This window comes from Hippoglossus stenolepis, chromosome 5 (assembly GCF_022539355.2).
Source record: "Hippoglossus stenolepis isolate QCI-W04-F060 chromosome 5, HSTE1.2, whole genome shotgun sequence".
Lineage (NCBI taxonomy): Eukaryota > Metazoa > Chordata > Actinopteri > Pleuronectiformes > Pleuronectidae > Hippoglossus > Hippoglossus stenolepis.
The window spans coordinates 10,805,028-10,832,042 of record NC_061487.1 but is presented as its reverse complement, the minus strand read 5'-3'; the positions used below and the strand labels follow the sequence as shown (position 1 = coordinate 10,832,042).

Below are 27,015 nucleotides of genomic sequence, written 5' to 3'. Positions count from 1 at the left end.
ATGTCGATTAAATACTTTTGCACATAAACAAAACAACACCAACCAAGATATATAGATATTTTTATTACAATTATCATCTATCTTAGCCTTATATTCCAGTTTGTACATTTATACAGATTACAATGATTTGCTTATGATATAGTGAACCATAAATACACCACTCAGCCAGGCCTTTTAATACACTCAGTGTTTCTTTTAATATGTTCGCAGTGCACAAGCCTGAAAGAAAACACATTTGAAGAGCTTGGGTCAGAGTCAATTCGTCATTACATTTCTGATACCCTCATGGAAAAGGTCTCTGTACCATTTAGCAATAATTAAATGTTTAAGGCATTTTGGTACAGAGCATGCCATTAACGTAAGGGTATAAAAAATAGCCATTTCAGGTTTTTTTATTCTACAATATATACATTCATATCTGCACTGTTACAGTTCAGATGGTGCTTTATAAATATACATTACTCTCAAATACTTTCTTACTTGCAGGTTGTAATGCTACAGAAGCGAACACCTATGAAAAATTTGTATGAGGACATGTGTCTTACACAAACACCTGGGTAAATTGACTCTGAAGCATTTATTAGCAAGCAGTGACAGGTTTATGTCAGAGCACTATCCAAAGCTGAGGATAAGTGAGTGAAAGCCTATGAAAGTATACAGTTTTTCCCCTTGTGTCCCTTTTTCTTTTTGGACTTAGTCCATTGGCCATAAGGAGAGGAAGACATGCCTACCACAGGGCTGGGCAAGTCATCAGTGTAGTAGTGTCTATGGGGCCTAGGCTGAGGAATGGGTTGACCCAGGAAAAAGCCCTCCTCCTCAGAATCAGAAGAAGAAGATGAGCATGTGGAGCACCAGTCATCATCATCCCCATACAGCCCCAAGAACCTCCCCATGGCTGGGCCTTGTAGCCCACAGTCTGACAAAGCAGAAGGACTTGGTCGGCCATGAATGGCTTGGTGACCCTTGGGGCCAAGGGCGTTCCCTCTGTGGTCCACTTTGTAGCTCATCTGGGCCCTCTCCTTGGGCAGAAGGTTAAGGGCATTGTCAGAGCGCGACTTGCGACTGCGGCGACTCCTGTGGTGGTGATGGTGTCGACCAGATTGAAGTCCCTGGCCCTGTTCCTCAAAGTGGTACACTCTCCGTCGAGTCCGTTCACTCATGGGGGGTTGACGCACTGGGAGATCACAATAATGACCATTGTCAACCACATCATCAGAGAATTTGACCTGTTGAGGCCTAGACTGTGAACGAGTCCTTCTGATTGCAGGGACATGAGGTTTGGGACTGTCCACTGGCCGAGCAGCCACCTCCTCCTCTGGAACAATTTCCTCCACCTCCTCATGCTCAAATACAAGGCTCTTCAGGGAATTTGCACTTCTGTGTAACATAGAAGAGTTGAGGGTGCCCATATTACTGGTTTTGTCACAGTCTTCTGTTTCCAGTTCTTGGAAGCCTTGCAAGGAATATACCAAAGGTCTATCTCTACTATCACCATCTACTGAGGCCCCTGGAGAGGAGAGAAAAAAATATATAAAATGTTTGCTCATGGATTCAGGAATCTGTTTCAACAACCAATCATTGCTAACAGGTAAAATATTAAATTGTAATACCTGATCATGTCAAGTTTACTCACCTGTTATATTTGAGAGAGCCAGTGAGTCCATGGAGTCTCTGACACTTTGATCTGTTTTCTTGAACTCATCTGTGATACACTCCAAGGAGTCATTGTACCATCTTGACTCCTCTCCCTGGAAGCCTCCTCCAGCCCCATGATCCAGCTCCAACTCCTGGATTTTTCTACTGCTTGCTGGGCCCGGGTGACTACCATAGGCTGAGTCCCCTAGCCCATCCTGTGACTGGGCCCAGTACATGTCAGCCTGGTACTTCTTACTGGCCAGACTGCCCCTTCCTCCTCCACTGCCGCCACCAGCTGTAGACGATTCCTGCTTCGCCTTTGCATCCTTTTCAGTCATCCAGAAATCTGTCGGTCTGGAATCATTGGCTTGCTGAAAGACCCCGTGCTCTCCAAACTTTAATAGCAGCTGAGTCATGTAGTCTTCATGCTCAGCCCACTCCTCCTCTTGGTTCTCAGGTGCCTCAGTCTCCTCACCACGTCCTCTCCAAAAATGCTCATCAGATAGGTTCATGTGGGCCAGCTTGTTGGTCAGGGTGTCATCGGCATTTCCACTGAAGCCAGGGAACTTATAGTTGGCAGAAGGTGAAAAGAGGAGTGACTGTCTGCATTGATCAGCTGAGCGACTGCTTTTGCCCATGCGCACACTGCGTCTGGATTCACGTGAGCGTGCTGACTGGAAGGCAGAGTCGGAGGAGTCAGAGGCCTGTACATCTTCCCCAAGACTGCAGTTCTTGGAGCAGTAAATATGACCCTGGTGTGGCAGAAAGGGGCAGCCCAGGAGAGAGCTCTTACACTGGGCACAGCTGAAGCAGCCCTCAGTGGCATGCCAGTGAAGGCCATCATAGGTCATTTGGGCATGATCAACGCCTGAAAACGGGGGAAATGTTGAGATGGTTAGCAAAACAAATCTAAACGCTAGGCAACGATGACAGGTGTATTACTTTAACACAAGAATAAGACAGAACTGTCTTACCAATGTGCTCTCCACAAGCCTCACAGTACTCTGCATAGAGAGACTCAAAGCAGCCACAGCAGTACGGTCTTCCATCCTTCATGATGTAGCGCTGCCCCCCCAGAATCGTCTCACATTCAAAACAGGAGAAGTGCTTCATGTGCCAGTGGCGCCCCTCTGCCTCTGTGCACTCATCAGCAAAAATAATCTGTTGACAAAAATGTTCACTGTAAGAGACAGAACTGCCATCTTTGGTCTTTCTGGTTGTCATCAATCTACACGGTACATTGTTGTTGAATTTATTCAAGTCAGTGGGGAAGTAAAATAAATGTAAGTGCTATCCCAAAGGAAATGTGAAAAACCATAAACTTCAGACTGGACATTTTTCCCCAACTATCTTTTTTTTTTACTTAGTAAACAGTCTTGTGGCTTTACCTCATCGCAGGATGAGCAGCGTGGTTTTAGGAGCTCAGCATGGTGCCTTCCACAGTGGATCTTTCCATCATGGTAGAAGTAGATCAAATCCACCAACAGTTCTGTACATGTGGAGCAGGCAAAGCATGCAGGGTGCCAGCACAGCCCAGGCCCCGCCCTCGAGGCGAACACTGCCATTTCTCCACCATTGATGTTTTCACCGCACTGTAAAATCCAGACATGATGACATGATTTATTATAACATTTTGAAATCACTGAATTTGCACAAAATCACAAAATATACAGAAACCAGATCAAATGGCTTCCAAGTTCGTTTGTATGGTTGATGAGGGGTATGTGTTGCCCATCTGCATGTGCAGGTGGGTGGTCCTAACTTTAGTCCTTGAGTGGCCAATTTCCCCCCCCCACTGATCTATCCTCCTTACCAGTGTATCACATGAAGAAACATTTCCAATAAGTTCGAGAAAAGTACCTTGGAGAACGTATTAGTGTGTTGTAAAGATCTATATCAGCGGGACTATGTTTTGACAAGGTTTATGGGCGTCCTTAGGCTGCTCAATGATTATTGTAAATTCTGAATGCAACATTTTACTGAGCCACCCTAGGCTGCACAGTAGAGGATACTTCTTAATCCGCAGGGATACAAATCCAGCTTGTGTTTAGGGATCTCTTAAATAGCATGGCTGACACTGAGATCTTTATGTCATCTTTCCCTCTAGGTTTTAGTTAAAACTGGATAAAGATTAGTTCAATACCCATGGAGAAGATGCCCAGAGAACAGGCAGCAAATCTTCAATAAGGAGTTGGAGAATGGTTTTGGATTTTAGAAGAATATCTCATTGGTCCTTTTGTTCAGTACAACATCATACCACTGTCATTGTTTCAGTCCTCTCCATATATACAGTTGTAAATAATACATGTAAAAAGGGGGACTTACATGCTCACAAACGCTGTTCAGAAGATTCCGGGGCAGCAGCTTTAATGTACCCCTCCCCAGAGCTTCCCTTTTCCTCTGGACACTGAACATATGTAGCTCCTTCTTCTCCTCCTCGCTGAGGGAATGGCAGTAACGCACCTGAAAATGAAGGTGATAAGTTATGGTTAAAAAGACGGCCAGTGTAACAGTTAATCATCAGGAATAGAGGTGATTCCTTCCTTTCAGGGTCTTGTACTGAAAAACAACTTGCTGGGTGGGATATGAATAGTTTTAGTGACCTTTTCAAATTATGCCCCTTGGAAGATCAAACTGCAAGACTGTTGGCCTCTAATAAAGGTGATTGGTAAGTATAAGTGGGCAGAGTGCATACCAAAGCATGCTGAACAAAGCCAACTCTTGACCCCAGCTTGCCCTTTCCACACCCCCCAACATATCTCCACCCACAGTCCCTGATTGAGAATCTCATTTTTACAACAGGCCTTCTTGATGTTTCCAAAGCCTTAACAAGAGGGAAAGCAGACGTTTACACAAACAAGGCCTGTGTTTAGAATGAAGCCAAGAGGACGGGCAACAAAGGAGGAAAGACAGCCAAGTTGAACTGTGGTGCCACTGTGGTGGTGGCATCACATAAAACCTCTTTCAGCCAGCATCCCTGTTGCCTGCTGAGCAGTCCTCATAAAAACCACTGCTATGACAGGAATCCCACTGGTGGGGGCTCCCAGCAAACATCATAAAATCATCAAGTCAAAAGTCACATTGTGCCCACACTACATGTCTACACGATTGTGGAACAAAAATCCCCCAATGTGATGTCAACATGAATGCCAAGGGCTCACATTAGTGGGATGGCATGGACATCTTAACGTTTTTTTAATGCTGTGGGTTTAGCAGGCAGCAACAGATCCAGCTAGCGTGGATCTCTCTTAAAGCTTGACAGAGTAAAACTCTGATACCGCATTGACTTTACAACCATGCACTCAAAATATTCTCACCTCATTATCGTGTGGTGGCAGTTGATAGAGGAGCTGCTTGATTCTGAACTTCTCTCCTGGACTGTTGACATAGGGAATCTTATCCTCAGGCAGACAGGAGAAATATAACTGGACCTGAAGAATAAAGCATGAAGTAAGGCGATTAACACTCAAACACACCATATGACACCAAGTAAAAGCATCGAGACTAGGTACAAGGTTTTGGTAGTGAAACATAGTGAGAGTAAGGCAAAAGTCATGAGGCAAAAAAACTAAATTTTTGTTAAGCTGGATGGTTCAATGATTCCCCACACAACCAAACTGAAGCTCATTCTAAATCATATATATTGTTGTTTCCAAGAATTTAAAACCCAAACTTTCATCTATCGAATCCCAGCAATATATTATATTGTCTTGGATAGAACAGCCCGTATCTCTGAGGACACACTGTTTTTTAAGATACCAAAGAATCAGCACATTAATTTGTGAAGAGACACATTCTGGGACAGCTCTGTATTAGATGTATGGACGACTTAGTTTGTGGAATGAAAATGTTTGCTGGAGGTTTTCCTAACCCCCCATCAGCTTTATTTCTAAAATACAACATAAAGCAGTAGTGCTCTTTGATTATGGCACTGAAGAAATCATTTAATTCTGTACTAAAACAAGTCCAAACAGGTCAACAGGTCAAATTGGTTTAAAGGCTGTAGTTTTCCAGTGATATGCTCGTCTCAGGACAAGACAAAGCAGCCTGTTGTTGTGGCACTTTGACCCTTGGGGCTAGCCACTGGAAACTAAACTTTATGAGGGAGGGGCTATTACAGCCAGCCAGATAAAGAGGTGGGATGTGCTTGTCTTGTGTGTTAGTGGGGCTTCCTGCAGCTTTGGCCGTCTAGGAGGGGGGGGTTAACAGCAATTTACCCTGACAATCAACCCAACGTTTGCCCCCCACCGTAAATTATGCACATTTTCATGCCGCTATTAGCCCTCATCCAGCTCCTTAGGGGCTGGGGAACAGTCAGCTATCACCCAGGCCCTATGTGTTTCTTCACTGTAATGATGACCAATAATACGTGACCTATTCAGGGCAATAGCTGCAGTAAAGGCATTACAGTTGACCCATGCATTTTCCAAACAAAAGGCCTTGCATGATTGGGCTTTAAAGTTTTCTGCTGCTGCGAACCCATCTCTTCTTGCCCACCACCCCCACATTGATTCCATACATGTTGTTTAACAAGGGAAGGTGGATGGAGAGAATCGTGGCAAGAGAGAAATGAGGAGTGAGGAGGGATTGGGAAAGTGCCACATCACACTGGCTGCCCCGCGGACACAACTAACAGTCCTGCCTGTGTTTGTGGAGACGAAGGCTTGTTAAAAGACTGCCCCTTGATTCCTGATCCCGCCATAAGCACTAAGCTCAACCCACCAAGTCCTCCTCCTAACAGAGAACTTGATAATCACAAGCAGACTTTGCCATGCCGCAGTTTGTAAATAAAAGTACACACATCCTGCCCTTAAGTGACTGCCTGGTAAAGCCTGTCAAGTCTGCGTCAAACAAAGGGACCAAGCAAAAGTTTTATGAAATATGTTGTCTGTCCCATAGGTTCAATCATCCAGAGACTTAAGTTGGTATGTTACTCAGTTATGAACTGAACAGCATTTATCTGGGCCAGGCAAAAGGGCTAGAAGGGAGTTAGAATCAGGTCAGAGCTGTTTTTATTCTCTGTCCAGAGGATACACCTGGATTCATTTTCGTGATTAGGGGAATTAATGATTTATGAACCAATTAAATAGATACAATAGCTAAAATGAACAATATTGTGCTTCAAGTCTTCTTTGTATTACTAGAGGGCCATATCTAAATTAATGCTTGTTTAAACTCAGCTCATAACACTTTTATGAATTCCATTGACAATAACAAAAAGAATAGACTGTAAGCTATGTTTTGCTCACCTGTTCGGGCCTAAGGCCAGGTGGTACCCAGGCGTACTCCTCCAGCGCACAGCCTGAGTCATCATCGGAGGTGGAGCTGCGTTGGAAGCCAGAGGTCAGCTTGCTGACTTTCTGCTCCATCATCAAGTCTCGCTGGCGTGCCCCACCCGGGAAGCCAGACGCCGACAATGCTGCACTCGCCAGGCTCATCAGGCTCTCGTTTTACTAGACAGACAAAGTAAAAAAAATGTAAGGGTGAGGGAAACAAAGAAAAAAATAATTGGGGCGAGGACAATAAGCGGAGGGAGGATTTGAGTGACAAGAAAATGAAATTTTGGTTAATCAGCCATTACATCAGCCAGTGCCCACATAATGCTATCCTCACTCCATCTAATCCGCTTCTCTCATGTCAGTGTCATTCCACTGAATGTTAACCACCAGCTGAGTCACACCATCACGGTCCCTTTCATGAGGCCCACACCCCCCTTCAAAAGGCCATTACGGTATCTGAGCAAGTTTTTCTCAGTTCACTTCTAGTGATGTGTTTACTTCATAAAGACACTCGTAAAAATAACTATACCCTTTCACTGCTATTGTGGTGGAAGTTAAACATGTGCCCTCCTCATGTGGCTTTTGGGGATATAGAGGCCATTAGGAAATTCCCAAAGCTTCACGAGGTGACGTCCGATCTCATTATAGTGACAGTAACAAGCAGTTAGCTATTCATAAATACACACAGTGAATTCCGAGTTTCTTATATGTATGGCTGGGGAATGTTGAACAGACTTGTTCCTTTCTAACACTGTAATTTAGTTTGCCACCAACACAAAAGTAAGAACAACACTAGAGATTTGTTCTTTCACCTTATCTACAGAGCTTTGGTCATCCTGTAGCCTGCTGAGGTGCTGCGTCATACTTTGAGAGGGGCGACCACATGGGAACTGATGCTGGTTTGATCAGTTGAGCCTTAGGTCTGTATAAACACAAGCCTGGCCTTAAGACAGGACTAACATATGGAGAATGTCCTCAATCTTGGTCTCTCCCTTCATCTCCCCTTTTTCTTTGGACTGTTTGTTTTCCAACCTGCCACATTGAGTGTCTGATCATCCTTTCATCTCTAAGATGGACAGAGCAATGCCAGACAGGTGAAGTACTTGGTTGGGGAGGGATGGGGTTGACTGATACTCGGCTGGACACTGACAATGCAACAGAGGGAAAAAAAATAGATCAATGAGATCAAAGACTTGCACACTACGTGTGTGGTGGCAATTGTCACAACATTTGTACTTAGCCACCCAATTGCAGACGTGATGGTACTCGAGTAGCAATACAGATAGAATACAAATAAACCAGTGTATAGCTGGGTAAAATAGAAAGTAATGATTATTAAATCTTAATTGTCAAGTGTAACTTGCTGTATGTACATTCTGCTGAGCAGCAGCCACTCTGGAAACTTATTTTTCAGTGTAACAAAAGGAATTGTGTTCCCTTAGTTTGGGAACCAAAACCTTCTAGTAATGAAAAAGCATGAGCCATTGACCACATCACTCCTAAAACCCTATAACTTCCCTTCCCACTGCAGTAGTAGCAATCAGACATGGAGATGATGAATGAGTGTCCAGTTGTGGTCATTTCTCACAGGCCAGGGGCTCTAACTGAGATCAAATGGGAGCCCAGCCAGTGTCCAGCAGCCTGGCCCTTACACCACCTCCCCCAAAGCCTCTACCCCCTATGGCTGGCAAGGGCAACAAGGGCCGCTGAGAGACAGCTGAGAAAACTAGACACACTCGAATGCAGCCTTTGAACACAAGGGTAACAGTAAAGGGGCTTGGAAATCTGCGCTCTCCCCTGGAATGATATATAGGCCTGGTTGCCCTTGCGCATGTGCAGCTCCTATTCATACATGAAGAGTGAATGCACACATTTAGCTGAAACCAACATGGACACAGGTGTGCAGAGAAGCCACCATAGGCTATGCTTGTCCACACTCATATTATCATAAACACCTTGTCAGATTATGCTTCTGGTTATGTGACGACCCTCTGAGATAGCAGAAAGTCAGACTCTCCTCCTTACCCCTTCACGCCAGGCATCTACTGGCTATTCATTTCAACTCATCTTCCTCAAGTCATCCACCTATGGCCTCATCACTGCCAACTAGTGGCATACCCCCATCTAGTCTGAACCTTCGGAGACAATCAGTGGTGGATTCTCTGTCTTTTTGTTACTCCATTGTATCACAAAGTGTCAAGTCAGGTGGATTGGCTTATGACAAGTCCCATTAAAACGCCTCTGCCGTCCTGAACAATGGTGCCATTGTGGAGGAATCCGCTGAATACTTGTTCCATCAAGATCCTGTTCATCTCCTTTTTTCTCTCCCGAAGATGTGGTGTGTTATCTCCATTTCCATGACAGTTAAAGCCCTCAAACCCAGATAACCTGTCTTCAGATGAGAGCGCAGGGAGACAAATAAGACACTCTCTTGTTCTACATTGACTTTCAAATGAGACCAAAATAACCTGCAAAAATGTGGCCTTGTTTGAGAGAAGCTAGGGTTTCACGTGGGAGATGGCTAACTATAGGCAGGTTCAGTCAGGAGCCAACAGACACCAATGTCCCAGCCTCACGTTTTATCAGGCATAGACTCACTCATGCGCTACATTTCTTAAAAAGATGTTTGCTTTCACGTGCTGGCCAAGTCTCTGTGAGGATGTCTCACACAGCCAAACCTGACTCATAGGAATGTTGGGCTTGAACTTCAGCCAAGCTCGCGAAAAGGAATACAGGATGTACACAGCTTGGTGTTAGGCAAAGACCCTTCTCATACAACCACATCTGCTCGCATGCTAATTTTTCCTTTTGGATGTCATGCAGCTCATTTCCTCTGACTTTGCCCAGAACGCTTCCTTAACTTTTTGAATGACAGAAACACGGAGCCAAATAACTTAACCATGCTTACACTGACTTGCCAACTCACTGACTCATCACTTGTGTCGACCTTTTAAAGGTTTTCTTCCAACAAGGGACTTATGGTTTGTGAGATTTGTTCTTTAAACTCTCCCCTCTCCCTGTTCCACTCCCCCTGCCCTGCCCTGCCCTCCTCCCACTAGCCAGACCCCTGCAGTCCTGAATGTTTAACAGCCTCTCACTCTTTTGTAAAGGTGCTTGTTAACATGGATTTGGGAGCTCTAGGCCTGCATATCTGACTGATCTGCCCACAGAGGGCCAGAGTGTAGTGGGGGTGTTATCAGGTTGAGGCTAAAATGGGGTGAGTGACATGTATGAAAATGTTAATTTGTCTTGTTCGACAAAAGGGAAATTTAAGTCAAGGCAGGTGAAAGAGGGAAGCTCAAACACATCCTCGCCTTGAAAGGTTTTCAGTGAATGAAGATTTGAAAGCCTCCCACTAGTATTGAGAATGAATGAAGAGATCTGTGTCGTCGGAAAAAAAAGTGCACAATGACTTAGTTTTGTTACCCTGAAAGCGTCTATTGCATCAGTCTCCCTGTAACAGACTCAGAATGAGTGGGTGAAAACTTGATTCATTAAGGAACACCCTGTACATACAGGATCCTGTGTGAACTATAGGATAATCTTGTTTATCAATTTAAGGAATATAAACCTCTCGGAGGACCTCATACTGCGACTGACAAAAAGAAAATACAGCCACCAGTGATATTTAAAAGAGTATCCAACAACACTTCCACTCAAGTCCCAAGTCCCTAAAAATCCACAGTGGAGCCATGACTTAACAACCCCTGAGAGAGTGCACAGGAAAAATAAGCAGCCTCTGGTCTGAATTACTGTCTATATTCCTCTAGGAAGTGGATGATGGACATGCACACAACCCAACACAGTGCTCTCTGTCAGTTTGGACCGGCCCAACATGTTTAACTTGGCTCCTGCGAGCTCAGCAATGCAGGATCTGCTCTAGTTAAAGAGAAAAACAAGACTTTCCCTGCCTACTTCAGCTTGAACTCCAAAAAACTTACAGACACTTTTTGTGTCAGACATGATATGTCTTAACTGCAGAGAAAATACATCATATTATTTCCCTCCCTGCACCTATAAATATCTTCATGTGACAAGTGTCAACAGCTCCCTGTCAACTGGTGGCACTTAATGTTTTAACTGTATGAAACAAAACCTGATGGCCGGATCAGATCTGTTAAACAATTAGATCGTTGTGTAAGCCAGCAGCCTCACATGCACACCTAAACCTGTTTGGGGTTAAACCTGTGATGAAAGATCATATAAACCGACTGAGCATCATTAAACCAGAAACTAAAAAAAACAACACAGAGGGAAGAGATGTTGGAATCCAATCTGTCTGAAAGTCAGACCAGAGAGTATTGCTCGGTTTAGGCAGTGTTCAGGTGCTACATGAGTTTGGTCAACTTCCAGAGGCCTCCTTTCGTGGCGTGGAGAGTGTTTTTTCAAGCCCAAATGGATGGGAGTGACATCCCCACAGGGATCTGCACCAGGGAGACCACCTGCATGCACCGGCCAGACTGACCCATGGCTCTACATACACATGCTGCTGTCACGTAGAAGACATCGAACACATCTAAATCCCTGTGGATTCACTTTGCAGGAGTCAGGAGACTACTCACACCTTTGCACCTTAATTGGAAAAAAAATACCTCTAAAGAAAAGACCTTGACTTATAAATGAGAAGTTGCACTGTTTCATCTCTAACTTTAATATGCTGTATTTCTTGTAAATCATGCAATACTGTGAGTAATAATTAAATCATCCACCAATTAAACTAAGCAATCCAAAGGATTCCATGTACATGTATATTGGCATCACAGACAGTTCAGGCAAAACTTTAACATCCCCACTTCTTCAAGCAACACATTTTTTTCCTGCTTCACTACAACCAAAGCCTGTTCCTTTGAGAAACCTAATTATGTCTTTCTCAGTCATTTCCCTGCAGGTCTTACCTCAGTGTAGGCCAAGTCTCCTGAGGTGGGCAGAAAAAAGGATCTGATCACCACTATATCCAGTCCTAGATTCCTCACCAGCCTCCGGGCTCCATGTCTGTGCAAGATCCTCAGAGCTCTGATTCCAGGACAGAAGCAGTCAGCCTCCTCTACCCGAGCTGTCAGCACAGTAACAGCCCATATCAAAGCTGAGGCTGTAAAAAGTCAGGGAGATGTCTGTCTGAGTGCGTGGGAGACAGTGTTAAGAGGGGTGTGTGCGTGCGTGTACATGGAGGAGCTCAACCAGATGGTCATCCCTCCCTTGCCTCTCTCACCAACCATTCCTCCTCCTGCTTCCCCCAACCCAGCCCTCTTAACCTCAGCCCGCCCCCTTAACCTCCGAGCAGCCAGTCACCACAGGGTATGGAGGAGTGAGGCGTCTCTCCTCCGCTGACCCTCCCCTCATACTTCCAACATATGCTCCTAAATGAGAACCACCGGTAGAGCCCCAGCTCACAGGAACTGCACTTTTAAGTAGCACATCAGTGATGGCAGAGCTCGTTTTACCACACCGACCGCCTCGTATCCACAACAGCTTTCACATGACATTCTTCTTTCTCCTTCCCCATCGACAGCTCAGAGATGTGGGGAAGGTGGTGGCTGTTAAAGACAGGATTTGGTTTATCTGGTGGTTGTCCCTCTTTTCTTTGCACCCCAAAATGTCCCCAAGTTACAGAGAGATGTTTGCAAACTATGGCTTTATGATTACATAGTGGCTGCTGGCTTGAGTGAACAAAAGATGCTTTATTTATCCCTTCGCACGTCTACAACATTCTGGCTCGGCCTCACATAACCCTCCGCTCTTACTGAATATGATGTCAGCAAGTCTTAACGAGACTAGCTGTCAGGCCTTTAAGATATAAATCACAGACATCCGATACCACCACAAATCTGTTTTTATCAGCCCAACATTAGCTGAGTGAGGGTTAAACATTGCACAGCTCAACTTTGTTACATTGTACAAAATATGAACATGTAACTAGATTATGGGCATAAGTAAAGTCAAATTGTAAATGTAAGGTTCAACAAAATAGCTAAATCTAAACGCAACCAAAAAAAGCACAGGATACTCAGGTCACAACTAAGAAAAAAAGAAACTAACTAGTTCCCTCTTCGATCTGATGATCTGCTGCTTTCCTTTGTTTCCTATGATAGTAAAGTGAATATCTCTATGTTTTGAAGTAGTTTACTACAGAATATGAATATCTCAACCGGGCGCTGGATACTTATACAAGGAATTTTAAGTTCCAGCCCGACTTCAACTCATTTGTATTTATCTTCACAATCCAAACCTAAATAACGAGAATCTTCAAACTTTTTTGAAGCAAGCTTTAAAACCAACCTAATAGCTTATATCCAGGCTTTCTCTTTGCCTTTATCATGTACTAAAAAGACAGGAGCTTAAATTACAGACGTGTTCTTTGAAACCCAAATGCACGTAACGACTCATCCTTTGAAACTCCCTTCGAAGGACACAGTTGACCTCTACCTCTCCTTCACCTCTCCAGGAATGTCAGAGCGTGATTCTCTTCCTGTTGCCTCAGAAAACAAAAGTGAGCAGTTTAAGTCAAATCCTGAACAGTTGCACCTTTTGCATCCTTTTGTGGTTGTGTGGTCGCGATGTCAAAGTGTTACTTTCTCCCGTAAGGACGTGCTTTACAGCGAACGCGACTCTTCTTGGATAAATGCAACTTTATCCTTTTCACTGTGAGGTTTTGTTGAGGAGGTTTAACATACTTGTAAGAATGTAAAACAAAGCAGCGGAACATTTTACTAGGAAGCAAGGAATCTATAAAACAGCTAAAATTGCTCTTTTGAAAAACATTTTAGCAGCTGTTTAATTTTGTGCCGATGACGTCAGGGTGTGATTCCGTGAACTTGAACACATGCAAGAAGCATTTACACCATGGGGGCCGATACAACGGGATTATCACGGTTGTGCAGTGGATGCAACTTAATAGTTCGACAAATGTATCTTCGAATAACATTGAACGTGGAACAAGCACTGTCAACTTCACCATTCAGCACACATCCACACCATATTCACTGGTGCAAATTCCACAGTCTCCCTTAATCAGATGACTGATCAGCTGATATGTGGAACTTTGCATGTAGACAATGATGTTGTGCTGCACTAACTGGTCATTAGACACTCTAGTAAGCACATGTTGTGTAATCAAAATGTCAGTCAGAGAAGAAGAGCAAACCACGACCACTCTTACCTACGTTAACACACTCTGCATGACTGACAGCGTCTGATTGTCACTTTCCTCCATCCTCTGCATGCTCACCCACTTCACATTCACACCATTAAGTGTTAAACATCACATTGTGGGCGATGTATGGTGACTGTCATCTCACTGACATTTACATTTAAAATGAAATGCAGCTTAAAGTTTTGTCCAAAGTGGAAACATATAAATGAATAAACTGAAGAAGATGGGAGCTAATGTGCTTTTATTCTGCAGGGTGCATGTACTGTATACGTGTGTGTGTGTGGGTGTGCGGACAATGCCATTGTAGCAGCCAAGGCCAGGAGGAGAGGTACCCTTTCACAGCAAACTTCAGGCCTTTGTTCTGGTCCAAAAGACTCAGCACCCTGCCCCATTAGCAAGTCTTAGAGGGGAGGGAAACACAGCATCCTGCCCTGGAAGGGGGAGGCATTAATGAAATGCAAAGCTAAGATGGTAAACTAACCTGGACAAAGGTTTCAGACTGTAGTTGGCCACAGCACTATGAGGGAACAGAACTGTTCAAATAGTTGGAAAATGTATAGATGATCAGAATGTTTATTCCCTTTTGACAAATCCCTTCCTAAAAGAGTTTGGCATCATTTCATTTTAAACATCTTTGAAGTTCAAATGTGAAGACTTCTTACACTAAAATAGCAAAACAATGGCCTCTGACTATGAGGTTTGGACAACTATTTAAAGACATCTGTGGATTATCTTTAGTCTCTCTAGTTGTAAAGAATAACAGCATTCTGAAAATCTGTATGAGTAGGCACGACTCCATAGTTAGAAGCAACAGGCTGCACAGTTCAAGGTTCACCATAGATAGTTGAATAATATAAAGATGGACAAGTCATGCATCCCTGACCCCTGACCTTAGAGAGCACCAGATGACCCATAAATCTATGGCCCCGGGGCTTTACGGCCCATTCCCCTGTCATAGCCACAATGACCTGAACAGCACCTCACACCTGGTCTACACCTTCTCACTGCTGTAAAAGAAGAAAAAAACACCACTCTGTGCAAGCAGCAAGGTAGTCCAGGACCAGCATGCCCTGACAATAACAGGACAGGGATGATCGTCATCAGTACCAACAACCACTAAACAATAAAGCCGCATTCTTCTCTGGTCTAAACATGTCCTTGAAGAAGAGGACCCATAAAATAAGGCATCTAGTCAAAGCTGAACCCGACGATATCTCATGGTAAAGACGTGACCCTGATGTGAAAGATTGTCCAGAGAGGGACTCTATCTTAAATTCAAATCTCACGTAATCTGTTTAAATTAGTCAAAGTTTGGTCCTACGACATCATAAATTGGGGTACCAAGGGGGCAAAGGGAGGGTCAGTCTCCAGCTTACCTTCATTGATGACCATTGTTGAGAATAGCTCTCACTGGTGTGTGAGCTTGCTTATAAAAAGTAGGCATTCTCAGGGTTTAAATGACTTGCCAACGGGTATTAGCAGGACACAGGCCCAACAAAAGCCTCAGTTATAAAGGCCAATAAAAGCCTATCACTCTACTGTAACAACAATCCTTTTTACGCCTTGAAAGAGGGAGGAAAAGGTCAACTGGTGGAGCAGTCAGCGCATTGATATTGACTTAGCTAGATTGGCGCTGACAAACTCAGGTCAGACTGTGGTCTTGTTAGCCCTATAACCCTCACATAACCCCTCTTTACTGTTTCACTCTGACACATTGGAGGCAGCCCAGGCTAGAGCTTAGATCTGAGCTTACTTTCTGACAAGAGACATTTGTAAAAAATTAAAGAGAAATATCTACTCACTTGACACTTGACCTTTCTTAAGATCATGTGGCTCTCAAGAGCGCTGAAAGGGGGAAATCAAAATGAAAAACAAAAAGAATTTGCGGTTTATTGGCCTCAATTGGTAATGAGATATGGCTGCATTTGTACTTTTCAACTCTGCCCGAAAATCTAATTTTCCAACTCGCCAAACAAAAAAGGTCACAAAGCTTGAATCCTAGGTCTATAAACAAGCTGTCTGTATTTAATTATTAGATTACAGTTTGTAATGGTATCGTATAAAACCAGCACAATAATTATTAAGTCGATGATGTCAGTTATAATGGTTACATGGAAACAATCAGCGGACATCTTACTTATCTACCTATTTATTACTGCTTCAGGTAATTCACTGTAGCCCTGTTGTGTTGCACATGATGTAACACAACATGAATGTCCGGTTTCCCTAAAGCAACCTGTATGACACGACACGTCTCTGCCAAACAAAGCCTGGTGTCAGCACACTGGTGGTTTCTTCACTTGATCATAAGTACACTGCTCGCTAACCACTTTTCTAAACATCGCAGAGATGTACGATCCGGACAGGTCATATTTCACCCTCAATTTGACATCCTCTCACCTAGTTGTAAAAGCCGGACCTCATTGGGAACAATGGGAAGTGGAGCGACAGAGCTCCCGGGGCTGTTAAAGGGAGGAAGCCCCTTTATTTGAGGACACTATAACTCAACAAAAGCCTGTGGCTGTCTACGCACAGAGCGGCCCAAGGATGAATGGGCTGCTCTTACACTACACACTTGTGCAGACAAAAGCACTGGATCGGCAAAGGCCACAGCCTGTCATGTGTGGTCTCCATGGGCAAACTGGGATGAATATATAGACGTAAAATTACAAAAAAGCACCACTAACAACTTAAGCCAATGAATTCCGCCCACATGACTCTGTTTTCACCATCATTCTTTTTAATTTCTTCAACAAAACTTTTATATTTCCCCCATGAATAGGAAGCTGTCAAGTTTTCCATGCATCCATTTTCATGCAAGGTGAAAAGGTTTGATCATTCCGGTTGGAACAGCACCCCGTCAATGTCCAGGTTCAACACTTGTGACCTTTCAGACTGAATTTTAAGCTTATGACCTCACACTTTCAGAGAGTCTCGCTCGCACAAGCATTTAAAACCTCACACTTCACACACATCTGGGATTTTCTCCCCCAAAGTTAAACAGTATATCCCTCATATGGCAAGAAAAGTATTTCCTGTGTTTCCAGCCTCGGGCTCAAACGGACACACGAATGAGCCCACCGTAACAAAACAGCCAATATACTCGGGGCCCAGAGTGCTACGAGCAATTCATCGTAGAAGGACAGGATGCAGTCTTTAAAAAAAAAAGAAGGAAAAGTTGGTAATTCCCACACGTGGAAGCATTTTCCTGAGCCGCACGGCTTCAAAAGGCAAACCATGGAATCCAACAATACTCTAAAACAGTTAAGAGCTGCTCAGTCAGGATCCCACTAATGATTAACATTCCAGGAGAAACACTCCGTTACAGTCTTTTTAGAGCGTTCTAATTAAACACATGCTCCAATGCCACAGCATAGAGGGAACTCAGAGCGGGGATGCTTCTTTCCAGATCTGCTTAATTGGACACAATATAAGTCATTAAGGTGGTAGTAAAAACATCAGAAAGACCAGAGGAGAGGCCCAATCATCTGCCCTGTAAGGCTCCCTGTTGCTCTGATGTTGTTGACCCTTTAACCTCCTCATGTGACTCACATTCAAATGTACAGAAGGACAAAAAAAAAAGTCCTAGACTGACTTTCATTACCACTGGACGTTTAGTCCTAGCTGAGGAGACGTGTCTGGATGTTAGATGTTTGTCTCGTGTTCACATTTCTGAAAAGGATATAGATGGTATGCATGTATAAAGGTCATACATCTTGGGAGGCGAGGTTACATCTGATTATCAATGCGTCTGTTTGCAACACTAAGATTCTCTCCATGTCCTCTTTGGCTTCAACGTAAAGTTTAATACTTTTGACATGGTGTCTATAGATGAATCGCTATGACATCATTTCAACAAGTTTGTTGGTTTATATTATGATAGAAACTACTTATCATAAAAACTAATAATAAACAATTCAAGTCAATGTGCATTAACCTCTGCTTTGTCCACCGTATTTTCCCAAAATTGAAATGTGAAAAACTCACTGCGTGAAATTCTTCCCTTGAGAAATTCTTGATTTCCCAGAGACTTACCCGAACCTTAACCACTGATCCTTAACCTTAACCACCCCAATGGGACCACCTGTCCTCAATGACTGTTTTTAAGTCTGAAATGTGTCCCACAAAGTAGTCTAAGACAAAAGACACACACACACACACACACACACCACAACATGCCGCACTGTTTATGTCTGAGGCCGGCTTCATGTCTGCGATTTGTCTCCACCCCCACCCGTCTTGCCGGGCACTAAGTGGGTTAATGTTATAGCTAGTTTCTCAAGTTGACCCCTCAATGCTTTCCCTCATTTCTTTTATTTTTATGTAAGACCGTATGCTGCTGTGGCTCTTAAAACTAGAGTTTTGACTGCTGATCGTGCAAAATCCTTGGATCAGATCGGTGCATCCGTACTCTAAACAGTCAATAGTAAAGGAAAGGAATCATAAATTCAACATGAAGATAAACTGGTTCTCTTTATGTAACTGTGTAAATTTGTTTGTCTGTATTTAGGTCTGAGGAGTTCCAATCTGGAGCCCCCAGGAGGCCTTGGTCAGTTTCACAGATATACAGGCCTGACAAAGGGCCGTTAGTGTCTGGGATCTTTGTGTGTGTGTGTGTGTGTGTGTGTGTGTGTGTGTGTGTGTGTGTGTGTGTGTGTGTGTGTGTGTGTGTGTGTGTGTGTGTGTGTGTGTGTGTGTGTGTGTGTGAGTGTGTGTGTGTGTGTATTGGCACAATGTATATGTAGAGTGGAAAAAAGGACACAACTGGCTGCTTATCACCCTCCTACATTAAGGATACCAGTCCTCGAGGGCAATGCTTATTCTTAGAAACATCACATGTAATGCGTCTGTTTGGGTCTCCACCAGTGTGTTATTTTTGGAGCTGCTAGTACTGAGGTCATTAATGACACCCAACCACTTCCAGCCAGCATAACAGAACATGTGAGTGGGGGCACACAATGTTTATGTTTTCAAAAATAATAATCCTCCCCATAAAATCGGAGCTGCTTTTTTTATGCCTTCTCAGTATCATAAAACTTTCTCCCTTGTAATGGTCAAGTATGTGTGTGTTTGCCTGCGGCCGGGACGCATGCACAGATGTGCACATCTGGTGAGCCACTGCTCTTGTTTTCTTTGGGAGCCCAGCCCCTAACAGGAAGACAGTGCGAGCATAGCAAACAAAAGCCCAGCTCTTTCAACTGGCCTCTCACTAGGAGCTGCCGTCAGGTTGTTGTGGCCAAATGAACTGTTTCTGTGTCGGCTCAGTGGGACCATTGTTGGCCTCAGGCTGCTGCTCTGCAAGACATGTCCTCAGCTGGCCTTTGTCAATATTGACCCATCTTTGTATTGTGCTTCAACATCTATCTTTACTCTGCTGACTATTCTCAGATGATAAGAATAATAATACATTTCCACTGTGTAAAAGAGATTACAGTTTCCCAAATCCTAAACATAACTTAATAATAGCTGTAAATCTCACTGTACATTCCACATGCAATAAACCAATTTAACAGACAAATGCATATTAAAATAGCATTTTAATACAATGTTATAATCTGAGAGAGACCAATAAAGCTAACATGTCAGTGTCTCACCAGAGAGAGAAGTGGTAACCACGGTAGCGATGTCAATGAAAAAGAAAAGTCACTAAGAAGCTAAATAGGATCTTAACTGAGTTTGAGCACGTTTTGTTACATTTATTTGATTACAAACTTTTAACAAAGACGTGTCATCAACAGAAAATGTCGGAGACCACGCCCCTTGCCCCCATTACCCGGAAGTTATATTCACAAAATGAATACCTGCAGCTTAAATAAATAATTACTAACACTACTCTAAATATAAATTATGGCTCCAACAGTCAACTTGGTTAAGAGTCAATGTTGTTTCGATTGTATTCATTCTGATTCCATCATGATGCTAGCTCCGGTTGTATCCTGGTGTATTTTTTTGCACAACAACAATAAAAAACAAAATTAAAAACAAAACATTGTATTTTGAGCTGACAAAGTGTGGTCGTAAACGGTCATGAGATGTAAACAGTGTTTTGTAAGAAAGAAATATTACATACATTTATTTTTCTGAGTGCTCACTGCTTTGCACTTATTTCTATTTGAGTCATGAAATCTTAGATGGACATTTTGTATTTTGCATGAAGGTACTTTCACTGTTTTCAGTTTCTGTTTTGCATACAAGGAAGTTAAATCCTGCTGAACACCAGGAATGTATTTGGATTCCCATTGGATCCGGACTTTGAGTAAATTATAAGAATAATAAAAACATGTCCCTTATCAGAACTTCAGTTGGAAGCAACTTCGACTGGTTGTTGATAAACACTGGCTCAGAATATAATGACTGTAACTACAACAAATACATAATAAGGATGTCAAAATGCAAAACCTCTGGAGTCCAACTGAAATGGGAGGAAGTCTAGAGTTTCATTATGAACATAAAATCCACTATATAAAATGTTTTACAGAGCACTCGCTACTTCTGATGGATGAATGATCTTTAAATATGCTAAATATGTGGAAATGTATTGATACATTGATTTGTGTTTGTGTTTCTTCTTCTTACATTTTACTTGTGAGTTATTAGACTTAAATTGTGTATTTAGCAATTTTGGAATTGGCCTAAACTCGTTCTCTTGTTTCGCATAAATGTGTTTCCAAGCCTGACTAATGGAGGTAGTAAAAAAATGACAGGCTCAAAGTTTTAATGAGTAAATGTTCTGAGAGGAATATTCTGGCTGATATCCAGCGACTGACCCCACCATCTGTAACCTCTCCGAAAAAAATCCCAGGAAATACCTTTGTTTTCAGCCTCCAAAAATCCCTTTGCCCTGCAGAGCCCATTTTTAAACCCCATTGACCTTTTCCATATCATCCACGCTCACTGACTCCACCCCTGTGACAATGCCAACAGGGCAGGAGGAACAAGAGCCACAGGAAGGGGAGAAAGCGAGAGAGAGGGGGGGTGGTATTTTACATTTTTCCAGCCAAGAGTCCGGAAAGCTTTAACTGAATCCCCTGTTGTGTGCCGGGGAAACGAGCTGGGCTTTTTAATGACTATCTCAGAGTAATGTGTTTTCTTTCGCTTCCAGCCCTGTGATGCTGTGATTGTTTGGATGGATCCCTGTAGATGTGGAGGGATGGGGAGACAAACACGCCCTCCTGCAGACAGCCATGTTTGTGTCAGGTAGGGTCAGAACAACTCTCCAGCAGCTCCGTCGCTAAAGCTGCCGACATTTGGCATCCTAACATGTGTTATTCCCCTTTATCAAAGACAGGCATGTTTGTAATAAGCACCTCTGCAGTGCTGCGCCGTGGTTATTATCCACTATTCACTCAGAGCTGAGCATCGTGTCTATACACGGTGGTGATAATGAAACATGTGTGTTGAGTACGGCTTTCATCATCGCGGTGGTCTCGTGGTCGGTCCCGCAATTACGCCGTGTGGTTACGAGAGATCTGCCGGGGCACTAAAATCCAGTGTGTGAGCCAAAAAACGTTTTTCCTCTAACATCATCCTGCAGCTCCCTAATAAACCGAGTTGTGCCTGCAGGCGCAAAATCACTAACTACCTTTAATCACTTTAGAATAATGCTGAGCATGTGGATCCAATGTGTGCCACCGCTTCAGGCCCATCCCACTGACTCTCGTATACACGTTGAAAGTCACTGGCGAGGGACTTTAACCACACGGCGAGCACAAAGGTTATAATCTCTCCCACAGACAGCAGCATCCACAGACCGCAGTGTAACAGTGCCCTGAGTTTGACCGTCCAGGCCACCGTCCCTTCAGCCCAGGCCCAGTGCCCGCAGATTTCAGGGACCACCGGCGTTCAAACAAGCCATATTTCATCCAGCCTCCTGCCAACCTACCACAAACAGTTTACAGTCGACGGGGCTCTGCTCTCTGGAGCTTATCTATGGCGGCCCAACTCCGTGCCACATCTCCCTGTCCAGAGCCATGAAAGACTGGCCTCCTCTGACAGCTCCTCACAACACACGGCCCTGTCCCGCTCTGCTTTTAGCCCGGCCGCTGCGGTGAGCTGGACCACGTCTGGGGGATAAAAGGCTGCCAGAGTGTTTGGCTTGCAGGCGATTTACACGGACGCGAGGGTGATTCATTCTAGCTTCGCACAAACAGGCCTCTGTGTACATTTCACTGGTACCGGGCTTTTAAATCAACAGTGGAAAACGTATACAGACGGGCACTGGGACTTATATTCTGCTCATTCACACTCAGCTGGGTGTCTGCCACAAATGCACGCACTCTCCCGACACCTACAGAGAGGCCATACACACACAGAGGTGGACACTTTGTCTCTGTCCATCTCAGACAAACACACACACACACACACACACGTTATCATAGGTCACCTTTAGGGGACTGGCCTTCATTTCCCAGAGACTTACCCGAACCTTAACCACTGATCCTTAACCTTAACCACCCCAATGGGACCACCTGTCCTCAATGACTGTTTTTAAGTCTGAAATGTGTCCCACAAAGTAGTCTAAGACAAAAGACACACACACACACACACACACACACACACACACACACACACACACACACACACACACACACACACACACACACACACACACACACACACACCACAACATGCCGCACTGTTTATGTCTGAGGCCGGCTTCATGTCTGCGATTTGTCTCCACCTCCACCCGTCTTGCCGGGCACTAAGTGAGCTAATGTTATAGCTAGTTTCTCAAGTTGAAAGCTGCATCATGGAGGCGATCAAACAAAAACACAGACCTGTCTGAATATCTGCTGCCCAATCCTCCAGTTTTATAAGAATGCACTTTGGTGCTAAAATAAACCATTAACATGATCCACATTTACTAAGTGAGCAATCAAACACACTCAGGCGAGGAGAATCTGGGCTTTTTCCGTTGCGGCGTCCAAGAAAAATGACGATAAGACCAGTAGTTTTTATTTCCCTTTCACTTTCACACACAATCTAGAACAAAACGTTTTCTTTTTTTCAAAGTCGTTTGATTCTATTAATACGCACGATTCCCTCAGAGGCTTTGAAAATGAGATGTGAACCATCGCCGTTTGACACGAGAGGCCGCTCCAAAAAAATCTTAAATCATTACGTCTATAAATAACTTAAATCATCACAGAGAATTCTCACCTGCAGCGGATCACCGAAAATACCAGCTCAGCTCAAATCTCCCCCACATGTCTCGTCTGCAAGATCATCTAAACATTAAATAAGTGCAGCTGCGAATTATGAGAGCCAGATTTGTGGATATGCAATACATCAAACAACATTGAGGGTGAATATATATGCATCGTTCATTAGAAATCCTGTGGAAGCAGAACTTCCTCAGAACGTGCTGGATGTCAGATTAAGACCTACATGCTCTCATTTGACCATGGGCCTGGAGTATTGTTGAAATCAGCCTTCATGCTCAGCTGAATGTCACTACAGGAAACCTGAAACGCTTCTTTCAAACTTCACAGTTACTCTGGATTGAAAATGTAAAGTTGTGCAGGTCATAAACTCAACGCTACTGTTCAGTTTCTGGGCAGTGAGGCCGTCTACCTCTATTCCAGCCACTAGGTGACACCACCACCTTGGTTCTGTGCTCTCTCTCTCTCTCTCTCTCTCTCTCTCTCTCTCTCTCTCTCTCTCTCTCTCTCTCTGCACTGGACAGTGTCTGGAGTGAATGTTGAAAGTGATATAATCATGAAAGTGACCAAAAAAAAGCTACTGGAAAAATCCCACTTATATTTGACCCAGTGAGCTACACTTTGAAGTGGCATTGTGGAAATAGTGCAGAACGTGCAGCTTATCTCCCTCTTTACTGTTAAAGTGATCCAACTTATAAAAAAAAAAAAAGAAGTCCCATCCACTTCTTGAATTGTCCACAAATCACTTCCACCATCTAGATATTTAACGTGTATGGGTGAAGCCATGTCCTGGCGCTGCTCTGCACCTATAGCTGACAGCAGCAACGTGTTTGTGTCAGCTGTGGCCATAGTGACAGATCTCAGGCCAGTCTCACTCATGCAGTCTGAACCAAGTAGGTCTGTCATTCTGTCATCCTGTCAGCCACCCCCTCCTCAGAGGACACGCACAGGACTCAATGGCTCATGGTGATATTTACTGAAAGCAAAATATCATTTTAGACATTCTTGGTTAAATATAACAGTGTCTGCTCTTCTATAACACTTTTGATCACAGATGAGTATGGAAATGTTGAGGGTGCGTCATTGTTGTCCAAAAAGAAAATGTTTCACTGTGAGATAATGAGTGATGAGTTTATTTGAGCAACTTGCAGGAGCTTTTATACCATATCTGTGCATCATGATAAGCCACTTTGGCTCATTTTTAAAAGCAGCCTGGGAGATTCTGTAGATCAAACTATAAAGAGAGTCAGCACGTACTGAGCAATGTTGTGAAAAGCAAGTTGACAGATGGATTCCCTTGCTTCAATAAAGCTTTTCCAGACTACATTTGAGATTAAATGCCTACGTTGTTATTCCCCAAGTGGGTTTAACATTATCCATCAAGGTTAGAAATGAGGAAAGTGCTAGTGACTCCTCTTACTGTATATTTGGCCGGGGTGTGTGACCACTCAACAGCTCTCCTGACAGCTATAGAGCCCTGCAGTGGCGGACAGGCAACGGTCACGGAGCGCAGACCAGTTGTCACCAAAGTGACAGGCGACAGCTGAGTCCATACATCTGGAGGCCCCGGGGACTCCACACTCTCCCACCAGCCCCACCAAGTTTTTTTTCATCAGTAGAGAAATGCAGTCGCTGTGGCTACACGCGCAGGGGAGAGTGAAACGTGTCTCTGCTGCGTAAAAGCGCAAAACAACGTTGGAGGATGAACTCATTAGATCCAGTTGGTGGACCTTTTGAGCTTAAACAAGTAGTTTATGAACTCCCTAGTGTAACCTATTAGTGAGGATGTTATATGAGCTGTTTTCTCACTTACACACATGTGTTTCTTTCTTATTAACGCACATAATGTGGGTCAAACTGTACCAATTAGAGCAATTTCAACGCGTAAAACTTGAAAATAAAGTTTGCCAAACAAACCCATAGATTATGAACACTGTGAAAATAATGTCCAAAGACAGAAAACATGCACTGACTTGATCCACTCACCCTCCAAAGCGTTCAGTCTCAGTACAACCAGTATCCAGAACCAATATTCCTGAAGTGAGAAGGGCGATTCACGCTGCGTCTCATTGGCATCAGATGAAAAAGTCCCGGGAGGAGGGTGCACCACTGTGCCGCGGAGCTGAACCCAGAGCTGTGCACAGCGATAAGCTTTGAAGCCCAGATACTGTTGTGAATAGAAGAGGAGCACTTGCAGAGAGAGGGAGAGAGAGAGAGAGAGAGAGAGTCTGGTCTGACTTCATATGTCACCACATCCCGGTGATCCCAGTGGCGCACGGTGCGCTGTGGTGCTGCTCCGCTCGGCGGTCACGGTGAAATGACATTAGCGCTGCGCCCTGCCCATTGGCTTAAACCAGCGGCCCCCACCAATCGCGGAGAGAGGACCAGTGCGGAGCAGAGAGCGGACAAACGCTCCTGTGAGTCTGAACTCCTGCTGCTGCAGTGGGGAGTTAAAGGAGAAGTGTTTGCGTAATTTAAGCGCTTGGAAACTACTAAGTGAGTTAATCTTCTTTTGATGCCTTAACTTATTGGCTATCTTTACCTCCATGCAAACTTTTGCTTTTATGCTGTCTGAAATGAAAAAAATGCATTTTAAGATCCCATGTTTCTCAATTTAAATATTTGCATCTCCATCCTCTCATAATTGTTTACACCAAGTCCAAACTATTATTATTTTATTTTGTTTGTCTCCCTCTTGCCACCAATGTGAAGTATTCACAAGGCCATCTTTATGTCCTCCCACACACTGCATGTGTAACCCTACCCCTGTAGCAGGTCATGAAAGGTAAGCCTATATGCATACACTGAAAAGAGGCTTTTACTTCACTGTCTATTGAGACAAACTGTTCTGGGATCATCAAAGATTTGAAGACAGCGGCCACCACCCATACATCAGTGCATGAACACAATACAATAAAGACTGAGGTTTGTTCTGCATTCAAAGTCGTCATACAAAAGGTTGCTTTCTGTCGATTTTCAGATCAGAGTAGATCCAGCCTAATGTTTTTGTTGATTTCTATCACAGTCCTAGGAGCTAAACCCTGTTGTGGTTTCGCATGAACTCATGCGCTGATAAACTAAATAAGGTTGAGATAAGATTTTTGACTGGTGGACCTTTAAAGAGCTCCCTGACCTGCCGCGACCCAGATAAAGTCTTTTTCCGTGACATCCAAAGTGACACCGTGCCCCTGAACAACTGAACCAAATCGAGATATTTTGAAGCGTTTGGAAATCAGGATCTTATTACATCTTTGAAATTCTGCCATCTCTCTAAAAGGGCAACACTCAGACAGGAGAAACATGAAACATAAATGTGACAAATGCACCGACTAAATGTGTAACCTTTGACCTTTATGGCTCGCCCTTTCACTGGAACAGACGCTACATCCTCAGCTGACCTGGGTTTACGACCCGGTGGCCATCACATACATGGGACTGTGTGAATGCATTTTAAGTAAGAACAGGCTTAGCGAGCTCAAACCTGTCAGTCGTTCTTTACTCAGCCTTGGCATTAGGCAACCGAAATCAACACTGTGCCAGATCTTATATGGACCAGATGCTATACGCTACTATTTGGTATCAAGCTTCACTGGAACCCAACACGTTGTGTCTTTATCCAAGCTGAAACTATATTGATTATTAATAGAATCCATGATTATCTAATCACATGAGCGATACCTCATTTAAACCAAAAAAGAGACATTAAACAAATCTCAAAATATTTTTCTCTGTCATCCTGATTCGTGACGTTTCTCATTTTAGCATCAGAGCTACGAGTTTTAGATGTATT

General features: G+C 43.7%; 1 protein-coding gene across 2 annotated transcripts; it reads right to left on the bottom strand.

The window, feature by feature from the left end:
* Positions 1-43: 43 nt before the first annotated feature.
* Positions 44-25,544, bottom strand: prickle1a (prickle homolog 1a). 2 transcript variants are annotated; one of them, XM_035156182.2, is made up of 8 exons: positions 25,212-25,544; positions 6,885-7,088; positions 4,953-5,066; positions 3,961-4,098; positions 3,024-3,227; positions 2,610-2,796; positions 1,634-2,503; positions 44-1,507 (listed from the first exon to the last, which is right to left on the bottom strand). In XM_035156182.2, exons 2-8 carry the CDS (start codon positions 7,071-7,073, stop codon positions 645-647), a joined length of 2,565 nt encoding a protein of 854 aa, XP_035012073.1. In that variant the 5' UTR covers positions 7,074-7,088; positions 25,212-25,544; the 3' UTR covers positions 44-644. The 2 variants fall into 2 exon arrangements, with proteins under 2 accessions (XP_035012073.1, XP_035012074.1); XM_035156183.2 differs by lacking the exon at positions 25,212-25,544 and adding an exon at positions 11,810-13,925.
* Between the last annotated feature and the right edge of the window lie 1,471 nt (positions 25,545-27,015).